The following is a 22,553-nucleotide window of genomic DNA, read 5'->3' on the forward strand; positions in this document are numbered from 1 at the left end:
CTCTTCTGCCTGGCTTTACTCACCAGGACTTCCTTTCCCTAACCTCCAAGTTAGGACTTTCACCTGGCTTCACTCACCAGGATTTCCCTTCTGTCTAGCTTCACTCAACAGGACTTTCCTTTTGCCTGGCTTCACTCACCAGGTCTTTCCTCTGCCTGACTTTACTCGCCAGTACTTTCACCCAGCTTTAATCACTAGGATTTTCCTCTGCCTGGCTTCACTCACCAGGACTTTCCTTTTGCCTGACTTCACTCACCAGGTCTTTCCTCTGCCTAACATCCCAGTTAGGACTTCCCAGTCAAGTATCTGATCAAACTTTGACCTACTTGACTCTTCTCCAACCAAACTGATCAGACCCTGATCAGAGGGAAATTGCACCGAACAATCTCCCCAAATGAACAACTGCACTTACACTTGTCCATATCATCGAAGTCTTGTATTGTCAAACATTGAAACTCAAACCAAGACTCTAGCTTGGTCAACCAGGTCAGCCTTGACCTGAGGGATATTGCACCAACAATAGTAGCAATCTGATAGTTATATTTTTGACGACTGAACTAAAAGTATCATTGAAGTCAATACCTGGTTGTTGATTAAAGCCTTTAGCAACAAGACGAGCTTTATAACGTTCAATAGATCCATATGCATGATACTTAATTCGGTAAACTCATTTAGAGCCCACAATATTTATAGATGGAGCATGAGGAACTAAGCTCTAGGTTGCATTGTGAAGAAGAGCATCAAATTCTGTAATCATCGCTGCACGCCAATTTGGATCTTTGACTACCTATTTAAAGTTAGAAGGTTTAACAAAATTTGAAGAAGCAATAAGAGCACGTAGAAGAGGTAACGAGTTAAAATTGATTGACATCGTGCATAAATTTCACTTAGATGAAGCATTCATTGAGCATTATCATCATCAGAGTTACTCAGAGATGAGTGGTTAGACGGATGAGAATCAGAACTGGAGAGTCAATCACCACTAGTCGCTGAGTCTCCAGAAATATATGGAGATTGAGTAGTGTTAGGATCTTTCGTACTGAGGCTAGAGAGGGGGGGCTTCCTAGGCATGTGTCTAGTTGATTTGGGATTCCTACCTAGGTTTTCCTTAGCCTTAGATGAGTTAATTCTAGGGTTGGCTTTCCTAGTGTTATCCTTATCTAGGCTCACATGTTTGGCACCTAAGCACATATATTGATTCCTAAGATTATCATACTTATCATTCTTGACAATTGCAATAAAACTACTAGCATGAGTCTTATTATTATTGCAAGAATGTGCCTTAAATGTTACCTTAGGTTTTGCCTTAGCTCCCCCTATCGACGTGCTCAGTCTCTTGTCCTTGTGAGATTGCCTCCCCCTCGGACATTGACTCCGATAATGTCCCCTTCGCTTGTATTGAAAGCACACCACGTGCTCTTTGCCTTTGCATATCGGGACTCCGGCTTTCTTGACCTTTGGCGCCGGTGGAGACTTCCTAACCCTCTTTGGACACTTACTCTTGTAGTGCCCAAATTCCCTACACTCAAAGCACATTATGTGTAATTTGCTAGAAATTAAAATGCTTGAGTTACCTAGGTTTGAGGATGGATGAACGCTCTCTCCTTCATCCCTTCCGGAGGTAGAAGCTTCTTCTTCTTGCTCCGAACTTGAAGAAGAACTCTCCTCTTCTTCTTTAGATGTTGAGTGACCCTCAACTTCTAAATCCATTCCTCCATGATGTGAACTCCTTGACTCACTTGACTCCTCTTCATGACTTGAAGTGGAGTTCTCCTCATGGAACTTTGCCAAGTTATTCCACAACTCCTTGGCATCGTTATATCCACCTATCCTACACAAAACATCATTAGGTAAAGAGAATTCAATGATTTTTGTTACCTCATCATTGATGGTTGATTGGTGGATTTGCTCCTTGGTCCACTCCTTCTTCTCTAGGGTTTCTCCTTTCTTGTCCATCGGAGGCTTGAAACCTAATTGAACACAACTCCAATTTTCAAGATTAGACATAAGAAAATACCTCATTCTTACCTTCCAATACGCGAAGTCGCAGCACTCGTAGAAGGGTGGAAACGTAATGTCTTCTCCGAGTCGATCCATTCTCTAGCTTGTGCTCCCCCCGGGTGTTAATCCGACGAAGAGCAACCTTGCTCTGATACCACTTGTTAGGATCTTTCGTACTGAGGCTAGAGAGGGGGGGTGTGAATAGCCGACCCCAAATCGTCGCGTTTCTACAAACTAGGGTTAGCACAGCGGAAAATGACACGTAGAAACGAAGGAAAAGAAGACAAACCTCAAACAAACCGATGTAACGAGGTTCGGAGATTAGGGCTCCTACTCCTCGGCGTGTCCGTAAGGTGGACGAGTCCAGTCAATCCGTCGGTGGATGAGTCCCCGGAAAACCGGCTAATATGAACTCCTTCTGGGTGGAGAAACCTCGTCACAAAACTTGCAACAACAAGAAGGAGTACAAGAAATACAAGTAGAAAGACAAGAACAATGTACAAACACTAACTCGCCTTCTCGTCGACTGCCTGTGAAGCAACAACTTCTCGGACAACAGCAGCAGCTGACCGTCGACTGGAAGCTCACACGAAGCTTACTGGGGAGAGCTCAACAAAGCTCAGATCGCAAGCAGCAGCAAGCTAGAAGAAGGAGAAGAAGAACCAGAGCGCAGGCTCGCAGCAGCAGCCCTCCTTTTATAACCTGCGAAGAAAACGAAGAAACACAGAAGAAATCTAGCCGTTGCGTCGCAACGGCTAGTTCCTGGATCGGTCTGTGGACCGATCAGGCTTCATGGATCGTCCACAGACCGATCCTATTCCCTAGCCTTCGCTTCTGTCTCGATCGGTCCATGGACCGATCAGAACTCCGATCCACCCTGATCGATCCAGGAACCTTCTGATCGGTCTAGGGACCGATCAGCTTGCCGATCGGTCCCGCACCGATCAGCCCCTCTGCGCCTCGCTCTGCTTCGATCGACTCGATCGGTCACCGCATCGATCAGTTATCACACAAGATGCTATCGATAGATCGGTCACCGCACCGATCGAATATTTATATCACCGGATCGATCACCGATCGATCCAACTTGGTTTTTGCCCAAACCAAGTCCAAACCAACATCCGGTCAATCTTGACCTGTTGGTACATTGCGCCTAGCATCCGGTCACTCCCTTGACCTGCTAGGACTCCCCGCTAAGTGTCCGGTCAATCCCTTTGACCCACTTAGACTTTTCTCTCCGTACCAAGTATCCGGTCACTCCTATGACCTATTTGGACTTCCCATCACCAGATGTCCGATCACCCTTGATCCATCTGGATTTTCCCTTGCCCGGCTTCACTCACCAGGACTTTCACCTAGCTTCACTCACTAGGGTTTTCACCTGGCTTCACTCACTAGGGTTTTCACCTGGCTTCACTCACCAGGATTTCCAATCTGCCTGGCTTCACTCACCAGGACTTCCCAACTGCCTGACTTCACTCACCGGGACTTTTCCCCGCGCCAAACTCCCTGTTTGGACTTTTCCCGTGCCAAGTCTCCATACTTGGACTTTTCGCGTGCCAAGCTACCTGCTTGGACTTTTCCCCGTGCCAAGTCTCCGTACTTGGACTTTTCCAGTGCCAAGTCTCCATACTTGGACTTTTCGCGTGCCAAGCTACCTGCTTGGACTTTTCCCCATGCCAAGTCTCCGTACTTGGACTTTTCCAGTGCCAAGCTACCTGCTTGGACTTTTCCAGTGCCAAGTCTCCATACTTGGACTTTTCACCGAATCAGGTCAACCTTGACCTACGGTTGCACCAACAATCTCCCAAACATCTATTCTTGTCAAACATCAAGAATACAACTCTCTTCTCGTCAAACATCGTCAAACATCAAAACACAACTCGAGTCAGGTCAACTCGAGTCAGGTCAACTCGAGTCAGGTCAACCAGGTCAACCTTAACCTAAGGTTGCACCAACAATCTCCCCCTTTTTGATGTTTGACAAAATCCAAAATCAAGTTAGGTTAACCCGATAACCTAACTTAGGTTTTCCAATGTTCTTCCTTGAACATTCTTCCAAAACCTACACTCTCCCCCTTGGGACATCTCTCCCCCTTTTTGACACACATCAAAAAGAGGGAATCAAGGTCAAGAGTTTCTTCCTAATGAAAGTCCCATACCTTTCATTGAAACCCTTAATTTCCCCCTTGATACTAAACTCAACACTCAACTTAGTGACAATTCCATATCACTAATCCTCAAAAGTCTTAAGGAGTAAAAACTCCCCCTAAAAGTCAACTCCCCCTTGACAATTAGTTAAGACTCCCCCTAAAGGTCAACTCCCCCTTGACCATTGCACCAACAATGTCTTGGAGAGTTTCAAACCTTTAGAAACCCGAAACTCAACTCCCACAGCTGAAATTTCAGACCACAGCCGAAATTCAGCAAATTCAGCACGCCTGATCGGTCACCGGACCGATCAGAACCCCTCTGGATCGGTCCCCAGACCGATCCAGCCTTCCCTGGATCGGTCCAGTGACCGATCCAGCCTTGGACAGACTCGAGTTCTGATTTCCTTCTCCCGAAATTCAGAAACTCACAACAAATTTCAGAAAATTCCAAAAATTATAAAATTTTGAGGATATATTCCTCATAACATATACTATCAAGGAAAAATAGTTTTCTATGAAAATAACTTCCATTTTCAAATCTTGATACAAAGTTCAAAAGTCTTTGAAATAGTTCAAAGTTAACTCATCTTTGTATCAATTTGTTCAATGATGAATGCTATCACTAGAAAAGCTTCATCAAGGTTTTTCAAATCAATTTCAAAATGATTTTAAACCTTTTAATTTAGGACCATAATCTTAGGGCTAAATGTACATGACTTGTACATAAGCTTTCCCTATGATCCCCCTTCTTGAATTAGTCTCATCTAGGTACAAGAACTATGCACCTTGATCCTAACTCATGATCCTAATATCTCACACACATCTAAAGTGTATCAAACACATCCAAGTCAATTTTGATGTGAGATATGAGTTTAAGTCATCTTAGGCTAAGTTCTCATGCATTTTCTAAACACCAATTTGATCTCAATATCAAATTGTGTTTCTATCCTTAAATCAATTTAAATTTATCATTAATGCAAGAGATGATGACATGGCATGAAATAATATCATAAATAGAAGCATATGCCAATGTCATGATGTCATGGCATAAAGTTTGAAACTTAAATAAACATGACATATAAAGAACCTAAGCTTTATCATGACATATCAAATGATAAAATTAACCATGATGTCATGACATGTGAGGCAAATAATCATGGCAAGATTTAGCATGAATAAGACATACCTAGATTACCTATCTAAGTATCCTTAGCTAATACTTAAGCTTTAACCCTTGATTGCCCTAATATGCCAAAATCCTAATTTTGACACTTCTTGAACTCTAGATTCATTCATGCCACTTAAAGATCAAATTTATCCCCAAATCTTGGCATGTTTCATTTTTCCTCAAGAGTTCTCTAGATTTTCCCAAATTATGCCAATTGAAATTAACATCATCATTTTCCATGATGGCACATTTTACTCTTCCAAGGAGTAAATATTACATTTCATTTTCAAAGGTTCCCAAAAACCTTGAAAATGCTCCTTGAGTGTCAATTTCCTCAAAATTGGGTTAACTACCCTTCTAATCGGAGTTGACACTCTCTAACCCATCTATGGGGTAGAGAAGATACTCCTAGGAAACCAATACCTATTAGAGCTCATTGGGTTCACTAAATATTCACTAGGGATAACTTCCCTAGCAACCCTCCTAATGACCCTCTTAGGCTTTAAAGCCTTGGTCATTTGGGATTCATCAAGATCAACTCTAGGGGTGACTCCCCTTGAGACCTTGGTGATGGTCTTCCTAGCCCTAAATTTTGTTCCATAATCGAATGGAACATTATGATAAGTAGGCTTGACCACTTGGGACTTAGGTTTGTGACCCAAACCTTTCTTGTCCTTGGACATTGGTTTTTGACCCTTAAACCCTAGAGATGACTTCTCCAAGTTCTTAAGAGCCTTTTCCAAAGTATCAAGTCTTGACCTCAAGACTTGATTCTCCTTCTCTAATACCTCAAGTTTTAATTTGTCATTGTTCTTTGAGGCATTCCTAGGCATGTGTCTAGTTGATTTGGGATTCCTACCTAGGTTTTCCTTAGCCTTAGATGAGTTAATTCTAGGGTTGTCTTTCCTAGTGTTATCCTTATCTAGGCTCACATGTTTGGCACCTAAGCACATATATTGATTCCTAAGATTATCATACTTATCATTCTTGACAATAGCAATAAAACTACTAGCATGAGTCTTATTATTATTGCAAGAATGTGCCTTAAATGTTACCTTAGGTTTTGCCTTAGCTCCCCCGATCGACGTGCTCGGTCTCTTGTCCTTGTGAGATTGTCTCCCCCTCGGACATTGACTCCGATAATGTCCCCTTCGCTTGCATTGAAAGCACACCACGTGCTCTTTGCCTTTGCATATCGGGACTCCGGCTTTCTTGACCTTTGGCGCCGATGGAGACTTCCTAACCCTCTTTGGACACTTACTCTTGTAGTGCCCAAATTCCCTACACTCAAAGCACATTATGTGTAATTTGCTAGAAATTAAAATGCTTGAGTTACCTAGGTTTGAGGATGGATGAACGCTCTCTCCTTCATCCCTTCCGGAGGTAGAAGCTTCTTCTTCTTGCTCCGAACTTGAAGAAGAACTCTCCTCTTCTTCTTTAGATGTTGAGTGGCCCTCAACTTCTAAATCCATTCCTCCATGATGTGAACTCCTTGACTCACTTGACTCCTCTTCATGACTTGAAGTGGAGTTCTCCTCATGGAACTTTGCCAAGTTATTCCACAACTCCTTGGCATCGTTATATCCACCTATCCTACACAAAACATCATTAGGTAAAGAGAATTCAATGATTTTTGTTACCTCATCATTGATGGTTGATTGGTGGATTTGCTCCTTGGTCCACTCCTTCTTCTCTAGGGTTTCTCCTTTCTTGTCCATCGGAGGCTTGAAACCTAATTGAACACAACTCCAATTTTCAAGGTTAGACATAAGAAAATACCTCATTCTTACCTTCCAATACGCGAAGTCGCAGCACTCGTAGAAGGGTGGAAACGTAATGTCTTCTCCGAGTCGATCCATTCTCTAGCTTGTGCTCCCCCCGGGTGTTAATCCGACGAAGAGCAACCTTGCTCTGATACCACTTGTTAGGATCTTTCGTACTGAGGCTAGAGAGGGGGGTGTGAATAGCCGACCCCAAATCGTCGCGTTTCTACAAACTAGGGTTAGCACAGCGGAAAATGACACGTAGAAACGAAGGAAAAGAAGACAAACCTCAAACAAACCGATGTAACGAGGTTCGGAGATTAGGGCTCCTACTCCTCGGCGTGTCCGTAAGGTGGACGAGTCCAGTCAATCCGTCGGTGGATGAGTCCCCGGAAAACCGGCTAATATGAACTCCTTCTGGGTGGAGAAACCTCGCCACAAAACTTGCAACAACAAGAAGGAGTACAAGAAATACAAGTAGAAAGACAAGAACAATGTACAAACACTAACTCGCCTTCTCGTCGACTGCCTGTGAAGCAACAACAGCAGGTGACCCCGTCGGAAGCTCACACGAAGCTTCGGGAGAGCTCAGATCGCAAGCGCAGCAAGCTAGAAGAAGGAGAAGAAGAACCAGAGCGAGGCTCGCAGCAGCCCTCCTTTTATAACTGCGAAGAAAACGAAGAAACACGAAGAAATCTGGCTTGCGTCGCAACGGTAGTTCTGAATCGATGCGTGGACCGATCAGTCCATGTGGATCGGTCCACGCACCGATCCTATTCCCTAGCCTTCGCTTCTGTTCCGTCCGATCGGTCCATGGACCGATCGAACTCTGATCGGTCCGCGGACGTCGAGGAACCTTCTGATCGGTCTAGGGACCGATCAGGCCGATCGGTCCCGCACCGATCAGCCTCTTGCGCCCGCCTCGCTTCGATCGACTCGATCGGTCACCGATCGATCAGTTATCACGATGCTATCGATGTATTCGATCGGTCACCAGACCGATCAGAATATTCGCGGTATCACACTGGATCGATCACCAGATCGATCCAGCTCATGGTTTTCCCCCAAACCAAGTCCAAACCAACATCCGGTCAATCTTGACCTGTTGGTACATTGCGCCTAGCATCCGGTCACTCCCTTGACCTGCTAGGACTCCCCGCTAAGTGTCTGGTCAATCCCTTTGACCCACTTAGACTTTTCTCTCCGTACCAAGTATCCGGTCACTCCTATGACCTATTTGGACTTCCCATCACCAGATGTCCGATCACCCTTGATCCATCTGGATTTTCCCTTGCCCGGCTTCACTCACCAGGACTTTCACCTAGCTTCACTCACTAGGGTTTTCACCTGGCTTCACTCACCAGGATTTCCAATCTGCCTGGCTTCACTCACCAGGACTTCCCAACTGCCTGACTTCACTCATCGGGACTTTTCCCCGCGCCAAACTCCCTGTTTGGACTTTTCCCGTGCCAAGTCTCCATACTTGGACTTTTCGCGTGCCAAGCTACCTACTTGGACTTTTCCCCGTGCCAAGTCTCCGTACTTGGACTTTTCCAGTGCCAAGTCTCCATACTTGGACTTTTCGCGTGCCAAGCTACCTGCTTGGACTTTTCCCCGTGCCAAGTCTCCGTACTTGGACTTTTCCAGTGCCAAGCTACCTGCTTGGACTTTTCCAGTGCCAAGTCTCCATACTTGGACTTTTCACCGAATCAGGTCAACCTTGACCTACGGTTGCACCAACAATCTCCCAAACATCTATTCTTGTCAAACATCAAGAATACAACTCTCTTCTCGTCAAACATCGTCAAACATCAAAACACAACTCGAGTCAGGTCAACTCGAGTCAGGTCAACTCGAGTCAGGTCAACCAGGTCAACCTTAACCTAAGGTTGCACCAACAAGTAGGACCCAAGATACTATCCCTCCTTGTACTTTCAATATGTCCTAATGAATCAATATGTGGGGATTCTAATATAGTACTCTGTGATATTAGATAGGTGCCTTGATTATCTGAAGGAGGATCCGAGGTTGCAACTGCAAATAGAAAAAGATATTTATGAAAAGTAACATATCGAGAAATATATATCCATCTGGTCGAAATATGGAGGCAACGGTACCCATGATGCAGATTACTATAACCAAGGAAAACACATTGTAGAGAGCAAGAGTTTAACTGGTGTTTAGAGTAAGGTCATAGCCAAAGATAACATGCGCAACCAAAGATATGAAAGAAAGAGTAATCTGGAAGACGATTATAAAGTCTTTCCAATGGACACTTACTTTCAAGTAGTGGATTGGGTAGATGATTGATAAGGTAGACTGCGGTTTGGACAACATCATCCCAAAATTTAAGCGAAACTGAGGCATGATTAAGAAGAGTTATGGTAGTTTTAACTATATGATGATGTTTTCTTTCAACGGATTCATTTTGTTCAAGAGTGTGGGGACAAGAGACTCGATGGAGGATGCCGAATGAAGTAAGATGACGATGAAGTGCTAAATACTCTCCACCCTATTCAGAATGAAAGGAGAGTATTTTAGGATCAAAATAACGTTTAACATACTTTTGAAAATGACAAAAAATATCGAAGAAATTAGATTTTCTTTTCATAGGAAAAATTTAAGTGAATTTGCTAAAGTTATTAATAAAAATAACATAGTAAAGAAAACCTTGATTAGAAAGAATAGGAGCAGGACCCCATATATTAAAGTAAATAATTTCTAAAGAAAAGCTAGAGTTGCGAGCAGAGGATACAAAAAGTAGTTTATGAGATTTTACTTTCATACAAGTTTCACATAAATGAGATGATGACGCTAAAGATGCTGGTAAACCAAAATGATTAATAATGTCCTGAATAAGGTGTAAAGATGAATGACCAAGACGTGCATGCCAAAAGAATTTATCCGTGCATTCTCCAACAAAGGTTTTGCGAGAGGTGGGTTGAAAATGATATAAATCATTTTTAGTGCCCCCTTGGAGTAGAATAGTTCCTGTCGCGGGATCTTTCAAGACAATGATAAACATAAAATTCAAAAAATACATTATTATCAAGAGTACATTGACGTACGAAAAGAAATTTCTAGTGATAGAAGGAACATGAAGAGTGTTGCGCATGTGAAAAATACAACCATATGAATGAAATGATGTGTTTCTAATGTGAGCAATTTGCAAACCTGAGACATTGCCTATTTGTACAACGTCAGGTCCATGATAAGGCGAAGTTTCTGTAAGAATATCATACTCTGGTGTAATATGATGAGTTGCTCCAGAATCCGGATGTCATCTTGGGGTTTCAGGAACTAATGACGTTGTATTAGGAGGGATGGAGAGTGAGAATGCTCCAGAATGAGATGATTGAGTACTAGATTGCCAAAATAAGGGAGGGGTCAATTTGATGATGCAGGTCCTCCTCAAAAATTTGAATAATATCTTTTATAATAATTTTGAGCATAATAACCATAGTTGAAACAAATCTAACAGCGTCCTCAACCTCGACCACAACCTCGGCTTCAACCTCGGCCTCAACCTCGACCTCTGAAACCTCCAATCTGATTTGGATGACCATGTTGGGGAGGAGGCTGATTATGTTGATCAGATTATGGAGCTTTGTTAATCATGTGCGCTGATAAAGATATAGAATTTGACATCATTTGAGATTGTATTTGTAGAAGTCTTTCATGAGAGAATAACATATCATGAAGAGTTTTGAGTGATACTTGATATATGCGAGTTGTCACACTATGAACAAAGCTATCATATTGAAGACCCAAACCCGTAAGGACATGCATTAATAGTTCTGGATCAGAAACTGGATGTCTAATTGCAGCTAGGTTGTTGGCAATGGTCTTGACTGATTGCATATAGTCACTGATAGAGACATCTTCTCGTTGCACATACTGTAATTGTAGACAGAGTTGGAGAACCCGTGCTTGAGAGTGGGATGCAAAAGAATGATCAAGAGCTTTCCAAATCTGACGAGAGGTGTTGAGGCCAACGAACATTGGAAGTATAGACTTAGTAATTGATGAGATTAATCAAGACAAGACTAATCGATCCTTTTAAAACCAAATAGCATAAGATGGATCATCTTTTTGAGGTGAAGATGAAGTACCATCAACATGATCAAGTAAATCATAAACACGAAGTAAAGGAAAAATTATAATTTTCAAAGTAAATAGTTATCATAGTCAAGTTTAATGGAAAAAGAAGGAACCATATGAAAAGGGAAAATGTATTTTGTGATGGTATAGGGATCTCAATAAAATTGACAGAAGACATTTTTTTCTGATTTTTTTTGTCTCTGTTTTTTTTCTGTACTTCTTTGTTTTTCCCCTATTTTTTTGTTTTGTTTTCTAACAGAAACGGAAAAAAATGGACAAGGGAAAAAATAATAAAGAAAAAAATAATAAAATGAACTAATAACAACTTTACCTTGCTACATTGTCGAAATTGCTATCGTCGATAGAAAAGAGTTGTTAATGAAAGGAGAAGAAAAACTATTGCTATTGAAGTTACCGTTGTTGAAGTTGTCGTACTGTAGACGATGATATCAAATCTCGATGTAGAAACTCCTGTAATTGCTGTAACAAAAATTCAGAAAATTAGGAGGAAGAGAAGATGACTCTGGTACCATGTTGGAATTAATAGATGAAGAAAAGAAATAGAATAGAGAATAATTCTTTCATTGATATTTACTAAAGCCAATAAATTTATTTATACAAGTTGTCTAAATAATAATGGAAAGATTAAATATAACATATAATTTATAACATAACAATAAATATAATATATTTGGAAGTATTATTTTTTGCTATTTGATTCATATCGATCTTGATTGTGATTCCGATCTTGATTGTGGTGTCAAATATAATAAATCTCAATTGATTAAAATCAATTCGAAATTATTTTCCATTATCGTCATTAGTTCTCCTACTCTGACCTTTTGGCTCTCTTCTACTGCCTCGGAAGGTTCGAGCGGGTGACGTCGGGGGAGGGCACGATGGAGCAGAAGTGTAAGATGAAGGCGGTGATCTAGGCTATGGCAATGTTGCTCATGGTGGGGTTCAACGTCAGGGTGTCGATGGCGTTGCCGCTAGCTCTGGGGGCCTTCATTTGGGTGATGGCTGCTAGTGTGACAGTGGGTGGATTTTGCAGCCTCTTCTTGTTCGATCGATGTCATAATGAGAAGTAGTGATTACTGTCGTGCTGGTTGATTTGGAGCATATCTCTTTTATGCTTAGTTTACTCACTAGTGGCCGTGAGGGGATGCCTCGCTCCCGCTCACGAACGGCCATGTGGGGACACACTCGTCGTTGCACAGGGTCGTCAGTATCGACGTCTCACAAGGTTGAGTACAGGACGTTAGAGACGCCGCAACAAGAGAAGAAAGACATTCCGGCCAATCCATCTATCATTTTATATATAGTAAATAAACGAGAGAAAGGATAAATAATTCATCCTTCCTCGTAAGATAACTAGCGAAAATTTATGCGTGAAAAATTTATCTCAATTTTCAAATTCATCCCTTCACGTAAACTGACCATAAAGCATTGAGATATTTCGCTAGACTTCCAAATAGTATCGGCAAACTAACTCTTTAATAATATATTAGGGATTATTCTTAGTGATTAGATCTCCATAGTTCTTGGTCAAATTAAGGTAAAACGTTTGAATTTACTTAACAACATTATTAGGAGGAATTTAATCTCGTTGTTTTACCTTAAATAGAAAATAATTTTAATATCCAACATAATATGTGAGGACCCCTCGCGACCATTCGACGTCTCCTTTCCCCGTTGTTTCCTTCCTTCACTCTTCATCCAACAACCCAAATCTTCTCACAACGTTCAATGAGAAGATTTGCATAACTCAACGCGAAGAATAAAATAACAGCCATTTAAATCATGGGCGGCCTTGGAGACAAATTTATAATCTGTACCCTATGTTTAAATACCCATTTTGTGGGCCGTACATCTTATATCGTTATCCAGCTGTAGCGTGGTATCTGTGTCGTGTACATGTAGATGAAGAGTGCCTGCGATCCCGCCCTTTCACCTCCATATCTTTGTGGAGCCCACGCGCAGCGCGCCGCTGATTCGTCTTTGACCATATCTCTTATCCATCCGCTCACTGGATCCGTCAGATGACTCGTGCATAAAATCTCGATCGTTGATCTTAAGGTCCCGCCGTGTTTCCTTGTTCCACCGCTTTGCGGGGCGGTGGTCTCGCCTCCACTCCGTTCCAATTTATTGGTCCCTCATAATCAGCTGTTCCTGTTGGACACGATACAAATTAGTACCCAATGACAAATCAAACACGTCTGCCGTGTGGCCCGCATACGTGGTATAGAAATCAGCCATTCTGTTTTATTAAAGATATTGGATCACACGCACAATTCTCTATATTTCTTCTCCAGGGTGCGCCTCTCGTTCCCCGCGTTCTTCTTCCCGCCTCCCGTCGAAACATCCGAGAGAGTTGATCCAAAACGCCGGTCGTTTGCTCTTCGACGGTCGACATGGCAATCCGTCTGCGCCGCTTCCCGCACGCCGACCTCCCCCTCGCCGCCGCGGCGCCTCCTCCCTCTGCCTCGACGCCCTCCTCCCAGGACGAGCTGAAGCGCGTCGCCGCCCACCGAGCCGTGGAGCTCGTGCAATCCGGCATGGTCCTCGGTCTGGGCACCGGTTCCACCGCCGCCCACGCCATCGACCGCGTCGGCGACCTCCTCCGCTGCGGGGCCCTCCGCGGCGTCGTCGGCGTCCCCACCTCCGAGTGGGCCGCCGCTCGCGCCGCAGCCGCCGGCATTCCCCTCACGGACCTCAACGCCCACCCCGCGGTCGACCTTTCCATCGACGGCGCCGACGAGGTCGACCCGGCCCTCAACCTCGTCAAGGGACGCGGCGGATCCCTCCTCCGCGAGAAGATGGTGGAGGCAGCCAGCCGCCGCTTCGTCGTCATCGTCGACGAATCCAAGCTCGTCCCCCGCCTCGGCGCCAGCCGCCTCGCCGTCCCCGTCGAGGTCATCCCCTTCGGCTGGGCCCTAACTCTCCGCCGCCTCCAGAATCTCTTCGACGCCGTCCCCGGGTTCAACCTCAAGCTCAGGACCGCCTCCACGGACGCCAAAGCCAGCGCCTTTGCTGAGAAAGGGGCCGAATTCGAGCCATTCGTGACCGACAACAAGAACTACATTGTCGATTTGTTCTTCGAGGACGGAATCCATGGCGATCTCAGTCGTATCAGCGATGACATTCTGAGGATTACTGGTGTGGTGGAGCATGGGATGTTCCTGGGATTGACGTCGTCGGTGATCATCGCCCGGAAGGATGGGGCGACGATGGTGGTGAACAAGGAGACATGAATTCGTTTGCTCTTTGGGATCAAAATTCCTTCTTTTTTTTTTAATTCCAAAAAAAAACGAAGGCTAATTGTTGCAGGAAATTAGTTGCTAACGCCACGAAGCTTGTTTAGGGTTCTAAATCTAGTCCTCGGGTTCATGTTGCTGGAATTGATAGGAGGATGTTTTCACAGGAATTATATTTTTATTAATTAAATTTATTATTATTATTATTATTATTATTTTGTTTATCTAAGTATTAGGGTCTTGCATCCAATTAATATTGGCGATGATGACCTTTTCTCAATCCAACTCGTACTTTAAGAATTGTATTTATTCTCTCCCATTTTCTCCTTTCTAGGGGCTTTGTGTGTATGTTTTCTATAAGCAAATTGAACTCTAATCTTGATAATTCTTCTCATTAGGGGTTTTTACTATTTGATTGTGTTTTAATCCAATGGATTCATGGTTAATGATCAAAAGAGTAGTTAGTCTTAGGGAGATCATTTCTCAAAGTGAGTTGTACCTTGTAATTGTCTATATAAAGTCGTGGGCTATGCTAGCTAGTCTATACCTAGCTAACCAAACGCATCATCTCGACCAGGAGCGAAGTTCCTTATCCTAAAGTACCAAGTCTCCTTTGAGTTCACCTTATCAGGCTCTAGCCCATGAGATGCACTAAGCTCTCTAATTTTATCCTATGCCATTTGATCCTCTTTGCCTTTTGAGTTTATCTCGTCCTAGACCTTAGAATCATCAAACCCACAATCAATCTCACAATGACATCCACAACACGCTCAATGCTCTTCGCCCTAGCTAGAATGTCCTCCAAGCTCCGCCAAAGGTCGAACATTCATTCAAAACCTTCTAGTAATTCAGTACAAACTAGCTTTGTCAAGTTAACCACCTCTATGAGCTCTGCTCCATGTGCACTATATCAAGTCCTTGTACATTTAGGCTGCGTTTGGTAGGGCGTAATCTGTCTTATAATGTAATCCTGATTACATTACAAGACAGATTATTTTGTTTGTTTCACTTTTAAACTTGTAATGTAATGTAATCTGGATTACAAAATGTAGTGAAGTTTTGTAATCTGGATTACAAATCAAATGCTATGTAATCCGATTACATTACGAGGTCACCGTCCTACCAAAATTTAAATACCGAATATACCCTTAGTCCACCGTCGGCCCCCGCCTCCCACCGCCGACCGCCGCCGGCCGTCGGCCGCCGACCGCCGCCGGTGGCTGCCGCAAGCTTCGGCAGAAGTGCGGTGACCGTCAGTAGAGGTCGTAGGACATTTTTGTCATTTTATAATAATACAAATTACATTCCTGATAAAAAATAATAGATACCAAACAAAAAAATGTAATCATCCTTGTAATCAAATATTACATACATTACATTTCCAAACGTAGTAATGTAATCAAGATTATATTATATTATATTACAAATTTGATTACATTACAAGCTAGATTACATTACACCTAACCAAACGTAACCTTAATGTACACATCAAAAATACAAGTCAAATTTAATATAAACTCTTTGACAAACCTATCTATCAAAAGAACTTGGTTGAACCTAACCATTTGGAAGCATCACTTCCCCAATTGTTTATTCTTCATACACATAAATGTTGGTTATTATTGGAACAAAAATGATATCACTCATCCCAATCAGTCAAGTATCACCAAAGTACTGGTTATTATTACTTATGAGATGCATGGTTATATTTGTTGTTTTTTTGATACTTTATGCTTATTTATTATTAGTTAGTTATTAGCTTATTTTTATCTATGCTAGTATCCTATTTCTTCCAGATCTATGATTATCATTTTGAAGATGGTCATCTTGTTTTCGATATACTTTATTTTTTATTACTTATCATTTGGCTGTTGTTGGAAATTGTCAATGATGCCTGGATAATTAAGATCAATTAGCTTGTCAATAAATCGACGGCTCGAACTGGTAAAGTTCGGTGTATGTGAATTGATCCAGTGATAAAGATGGGGGATCCTCGTCAATAGGGTCAACAGCAAGTGGAGGTCAAAGGTCAAGAGTCAGCCCGGAAGACCGGGCGATCGGACGGAGTAGGCCTACCGACAGGGCCCTGCAGGTTGATCGGCCAGGAGTTTCCCGAACCGAATGGGAGACAACCTGACTAGGGGTCGGGTTTTCGATGCTCAAGGTAAAAAGGTTTCAATGGTCGAGCGGGCTCACCGTTCGACCGGGGCACAAGGCAACACAGGCAGGAGCAGTCTTAGCCGAGCATATGACCGATGCAGAAGTAATGTGCTTGCCGAGCGGTCGATCCGCTCGGCCCTGGAACAGACAAGGAGCGCAAGAGGACAAAGGAGACAGGGGATAATATCATCCTCGAGACGCCTGCCGCCGACAAGCAGCAGAGTTGGCGGCCGAGCCGTACACAGAATCGTACGGTGGAAGCTTCCACCGTCACATCCGGGATATGCTCGGACGATTGCGGAATGACGCCAGAGGTACTTTTCTGACACATGCTTGTTAAGGTATGTTTGGGGAAGCGTGCACGTATCGGGAAACGTGCTCGCGCTTCCCCGGGGTTCTATATAAAGACCCCAGACGTCGACGAAGGTATGTGCAACTATTTACTGTAGCCACGTTACTCTGCATCGTTCGTTGCCTGACTTGAGCGTCGGAGGGTCGCCGCCGGGAAACCTCTCCCGGCTCGACTTCTTTATAGGATCGTCGGAGAGCTACACCACCAGGTGGAGATAGCGGAGTGTACCACGTCCCCAGTGTCCGTCGACCCAGCGGTCGGACAGGATCATGAATCTAATTCCTTATTCTATTAATTTTATATACTATTGATTTATGATGATTAATCTCCTACCTGAATGAAATTATGAATAAGTTTTAAATCTCAAATATGACTAACTTGTGACGTTGATGTCCATTTTTGCCATGGAAAATATTTGAAGATTTATAAGTGCTTATAATTTTGAAAGACTCTCACTTAACACTAATATAGGTGCACTTACGTCACGAGTATTCTATAATATCCTATTATATGCTCTATAATATAATATAAGAATCCTATTATATGCTCTATAATATAATATAAGCATCATTAAGCGCATTTACTCCCTTTATACCCATTTTGCTCCCTCTATACTCACTTCAAGCCAAGTTATTCAAAGTTGGCCAGGGAGCCAGTACAACGACGAAAGATTTCTGTCACTTAATGGATCCAAGGGAACCAGCCAACCGGCTTCCATGCATTGAAAATTCTCAAGTTTTGTTAGAGAAAGAAATTGTTTATAGCTTGGGACAATCTCAATCTGATTTGAGCATGTTGACATTTTTGTAAATCAAACTAAAATCAAGTCTTCAAGTTGGCATTTTTGTTAATAATTTTGATCCCAAGTAGTATGTTGGAAAGAATAATTTTTTTTTAAATTTTTCTCTAAGCTCACACATATTAAAGTTCCAACAGTGTCATTACAATGTGCCAATGTGGACATGGATGAAAAGAACACCTTAAATATGTTCCAACACTGCCATTACAATGTGTTCAGCTTAGTCACTAGTCCATTCTTATACAACCTTTATACTAATTGTATACTCAAGTTTAATATTACATCATTGAGAATTAATAAACAAGTTTATTCCTATTTCATAAACCATAAAAATATAAATTGACTGGAAAGAACTGGTTGCTCCTCATGGCTATTCTTGCGTCACTGACTGTGAAAGCCCTCGTGGTTGTTCTCATTCTCACTAACTGTGAAAGCTCGCCTTTCATCAGCATTTGCAGTGATAACTGGCATCCAAACATCAGCGGTGCTGCTAAGGAGAGACTGGACCTGAGGATCTGCAGCCATAGCCGAAGATATCATCTGGTCGACTTCATCAAGTTTCGCGGAGAGCTTGTCCAACTCCGCAGCTATTTGGAGCTAGAGGCAATTAACATAGAAGATCCAGTGACAAATGTATTCAGGAAAGATGAACAGAACTTAGTGAATTTTTAGATACCTCATCAAGGTTAGTAGATGGTTTAGGAGGGACCTTGGTGACTTCAATACCAAGCGCTTCAATTTTGGCTCGGAGTTCAACTTCTTCTTGGTTGCTTAAGGATTCCACCTGCACATGTTTCCTTTAATCAACAAGCATGGAAGAGCAAAAAAAAAAACAAAGCTTCACGGCCTAAAAACATCATGTTATGTGCCCTAGACTATGATTTCACGAAATCTAAGACATGAGTTGTCATAGGTTTACATTCAAGTTATTCCAGAATATCCATGTAATGGAGTACCAATATTTAGAACTACCACATGCCTACCAAAAGATCAACAGCAACCATAACTTTGGGAAAATAATTTGGAAAATGATAAACAGCTATAACAAGAAGCCATAAATCCCCACTGTTTCGAATGGACCTTATCCTACCACTGGACTTTATATCATGTTGCATTGTTAGCAATACTCTAGTGTATTGATTCACTCTCATGTATACTTTTGTTGCTATCTTGACTTCTCACAACTTCAACTCTAACATTGACAAAAATCGAAATACATAATTAGAAATTGAATCAAAAGTTCTCTTTTGACTTGGGCAACCATAATTACTTATTAACACAATTAATTGAACTAGAAAAGAAGATAGAGGAAACTCAAATTGATTGATTACTTAAAACAAAACCTTAAACTATTAGGAAAGCGCTCAACCTATTCTTCATAAATTCTTATCACTGCTCCTCACATGCGGATGGCCATACTCAACTAGATTCACTCAAGCCCAAGACATGGATTAACTCAATGGGTATATATAGTTTCTTTTATCATTAGCATCAGAAATATTCTTGAGAAAACCCACCTACTTATCAAGTTAAAAGCAGACAATCACTTACTCTAAAAGGCTTACTGAACTATTACAAAGGGATCCATATTGAATAAATAGCCATACCAATTCCTCTTGACGAACATAAATATAATAAGCTGTTTGAAGATCCATGAAGCAACTAAAAGGAACTAACACAACCCATAATTTTAAGAATGGCCAGTAGAACAATAAAATGAATAAGATAGAAGTAGGATAAAACATAACGCAAATAGGGAAAGGTTAGATGGTGTTTGAATTTTAACTTCCATGAAACAGAGTTTTTCATTCTAATTCCAGTATGTAAATACCATATTACCATGTTTTCATTCAAATTCCAATATTGTAATGCAAATTAGGGATAAATACCCAAAACTATACAACAAGAAGACAATTGATTAATGTTGCTTGGAAAATACATTACTAAATTTTCCTTTTAGAGAAACAAGTATGAAATAATTAGAATAAATATGAAAACATACAGTGTGATCAGTGATGCTGTCTAGCTTTTCAGAATATGGAATAACTTGTTTATAGTTAAAATTACTTCTATTAAATATCCATCCGTCCAATATATGTAGACATCCTAGTTTCTCTGGCCTCATTTTCACTAACAAGTTTAATGGTATTTCCTATTGATATTTTTATTTTTAATCAGAAAGTGTCGGTGTCTATGTACTTTCGAAAAAATTTGAACATAATTCAGAGAAAGAATGGGAATCAAAAAAATTGAGGAGCTAAACTTTAGCCATCACTCATTTTTAATTCAACGGAGTCCTTAGGTACAAATAGCTATCTGTTTTGAGGTAGAAGAAGAAGAGAAGAAAATAGCAAGACAAAGTGAGCACTGAACTATAGAGATGTAACCCCTGTTCACTTTTGAAGACAAATGGAAGAAAAGAAAAAAGTGAGATTAGAAAGCCTCGTTTAGTTGGGAAGAAATGGCAGGAGACAAATCATTTTCTTTTTCCCAAAAATGGTAAACATTGTAGGAAAGGAGCACGTTAGCTGACAAGTCGACATCCACGATCAGTGTTTGCTGGGCGGTCAATCATTTTCGTTTTGTACCTGCTTGGTACCCAGGGAGAATAAGAGAAATTCATCTCTTTCCGCCCTTCTTTTTTGCCTCTTTCTATCAATTTCTATCATCCCTATTTAATTTCCCTTCAAAGTTAACTCAATTATTTTTGCTATCCTCTATTCTACCCAGCAAACAAGGCTTACATGTATGGAAAACTTCCCATTCCCTTTTTGCACAAATATAGAAGCACCAGGCTAGTTGCAGCTACAGACACACAGAGGGTACCTAATCCGAGTATTAAAGAGATGAAACAGAGGTCCTAAAATCTCAACCACAATTCAGACTTCAGAATTTTTACAGTAAAAGTATAATCGGATAGAAAAACATATTCAAAAGACCTTGGCCCATTTTCCATTAAAATGTGGCAGAGGAAAAGAAAAGGAGGTCTCTTCATTCTTGCTACATGGTGAATGTGAATTGTTGGATTGAGAAACGATGAAAGAAGAAATTAGTTACTTGGGTGAGCCTGCATAAAGCAATAGCTTAATAGAAGCTTTTTGCCTTCAAGGAGCAATTGGATTGGTGAATCTTCTTGTGCTGAGCAAATATCATTCAGTATCAATAAACATGTACGTCTCTTTTACAAAATGTATGCCACAGCTCCATCTTCCTTTAATCCTGGTAGTCTGATAGTATCAGATGATTAGAAACCCAAACCCAGAGATCAACCAATAGATGAGCAGGGACTAGGTGAGACTCAAGGGTGGCACAGGCTGATGTTACAGATCCTCAATGCTCTGTTGATATGCAAATTAAACATGTCTTCAAAAGAATTGGCATGCTTCTTCAATTTATGATATACCCGATTACCATATTCACATCAGAAAATAGAATCCATGTCATAAATAGATGCTCTAAACAGGCAGTACAGATTTCCTAATCACAATCCACCAAATGAGTCAAGGTAATTTTGGCTGGCAAGGACACCGGGCAGTGCAGAACAACAATACCCAGCACCCAGAAACCCCAATTTAAGGTTTTTGGTCATTTTGGTTGAACAACAAGAAGCTGCGAGTTTCTCGCCTTGGGAGCATTCTGGTCCTTAGACGATGCCCTGGATGCTTTTGCGACTACAGAATACCGTAAAGCTTGTAGATATGAGGGTCTTCAATGTAAACTTAGGTTTCCAGGGAGCATTAAGAAAAGAGATTCCAATATCTTCTCTGTTGGTGTTGACGGAGAAACCTAGGTCAAAGTTAGGGGTCTCGTGTAGAATCCGTGGGCAATGAGTTGTTTGGTTTTCGTTTGACTTTTTCATCCTCAACACAACAACTAGGTCAGAAATGCTAAACATTAGTTGGGAAATTTTCTAACAGAACAAGAAGTTGACCCATGAAAACTCAGTATCGCCCAAAAGACCAAACAAAATATATATTTTTTGTTACGGACAATAATCTCACATTGAAGCAGGACATGATGCCAATTGTCTGCGAAGAGGCAACGATTTAAACCCTAAATGATCGATCAGGCATATGAACGAACCAAGAACTAAATCATACATCAGTACACAAATTAGTCATTCCAATAAAAATCTATGGTCCTAAAAAGGCATTAGACCATGAAAGTTAAAATCTTGAAAACCAATAAACAAAAAAACACTCATCCAAAGATTGGATCAGATGGTTTTCTGATAAAGAAAAGAAATTCGACGAGCAGAGAGAGAGAGAGAGAGAGAGAGAGAGAGACCTGTTCGAGGAGGGTAGAGAGAAGCTGGAACAGCTGGGTGTCGGGTTTTCCCTCTTCCGCCATTATCTTCCTAACCTTCCTCTTCGCAATCTTTCTCCCTGCGAGTTGCCGTTTACTCTTTATAGCTCGGGCGTTGGAACGGCGAAGACCGGTTTGACATCGGCGGTTCGGTTCGGAAGCCCAAGGGATGCAATTAAGCAATTTCCGTTTTTTTTCCCTTTAACAAACGATATATTAATAGAGCGAAGCGTTTTTTTAGATAAGTAAATATTTTAAATCACCCACTAATTATTAAAAAATATCTAATGTTCAATTGGTAGTTTCAATAAAGTAAACAAATTTAAAATACTAGCTATTCAATTGAAGTCAAGCTAAATAAATTAAAATAAAATTTTAATGAATCTAAAAGGGTCTAAGTGACTAAGTGCAATTAGACCCTTTATTTTTTTATTTATTTAATAATAATAATAATAATGGTTCTTAAAAAAAAACCCTTTAAGTTTTTAGAGGTAA

At 41.4% G+C, this 22,553-nt stretch overlaps 2 protein-coding genes across 2 annotated transcripts; one reads left to right on the forward strand and one right to left on the reverse strand.

Annotated features, from left to right (window-relative positions):
• Positions 1-13,500: 13,500 nt before the first annotated feature.
• Positions 13,501-14,654, forward strand: LOC121997268 (probable ribose-5-phosphate isomerase 2). The gene has a single exon (XM_042551593.1). The coding sequence runs from the start codon at positions 13,600-13,602 to the stop codon at positions 14,437-14,439; it is 840 nt and encodes a 279-aa protein (XP_042407527.1). The 5' UTR covers positions 13,501-13,599; the 3' UTR covers positions 14,440-14,654.
• A 3,263-nt stretch (positions 14,655-17,917) lies between these two features.
• On the reverse strand, positions 17,918-22,215 carry LOC121997269. Its single transcript, XM_042551594.1, has 3 exons — positions 22,041-22,215; positions 18,430-18,537; positions 17,918-18,350 (listed from the first exon to the last, which is right to left on the reverse strand). Exons 1-3 carry the CDS (start codon positions 22,101-22,103, stop codon positions 18,135-18,137), a joined length of 387 nt encoding a protein of 128 aa, XP_042407528.1. The 5' UTR covers positions 22,104-22,215; the 3' UTR covers positions 17,918-18,134.
• Positions 22,216-22,553: the final 338 nt, after the last annotated feature.

The sequence above is a fragment of the Zingiber officinale genome, chromosome 6A, assembly GCF_018446385.1.
Source record: "Zingiber officinale cultivar Zhangliang chromosome 6A, Zo_v1.1, whole genome shotgun sequence".
NCBI classification, from domain to species: Eukaryota; Viridiplantae; Streptophyta; class Magnoliopsida; order Zingiberales; family Zingiberaceae; genus Zingiber; species Zingiber officinale.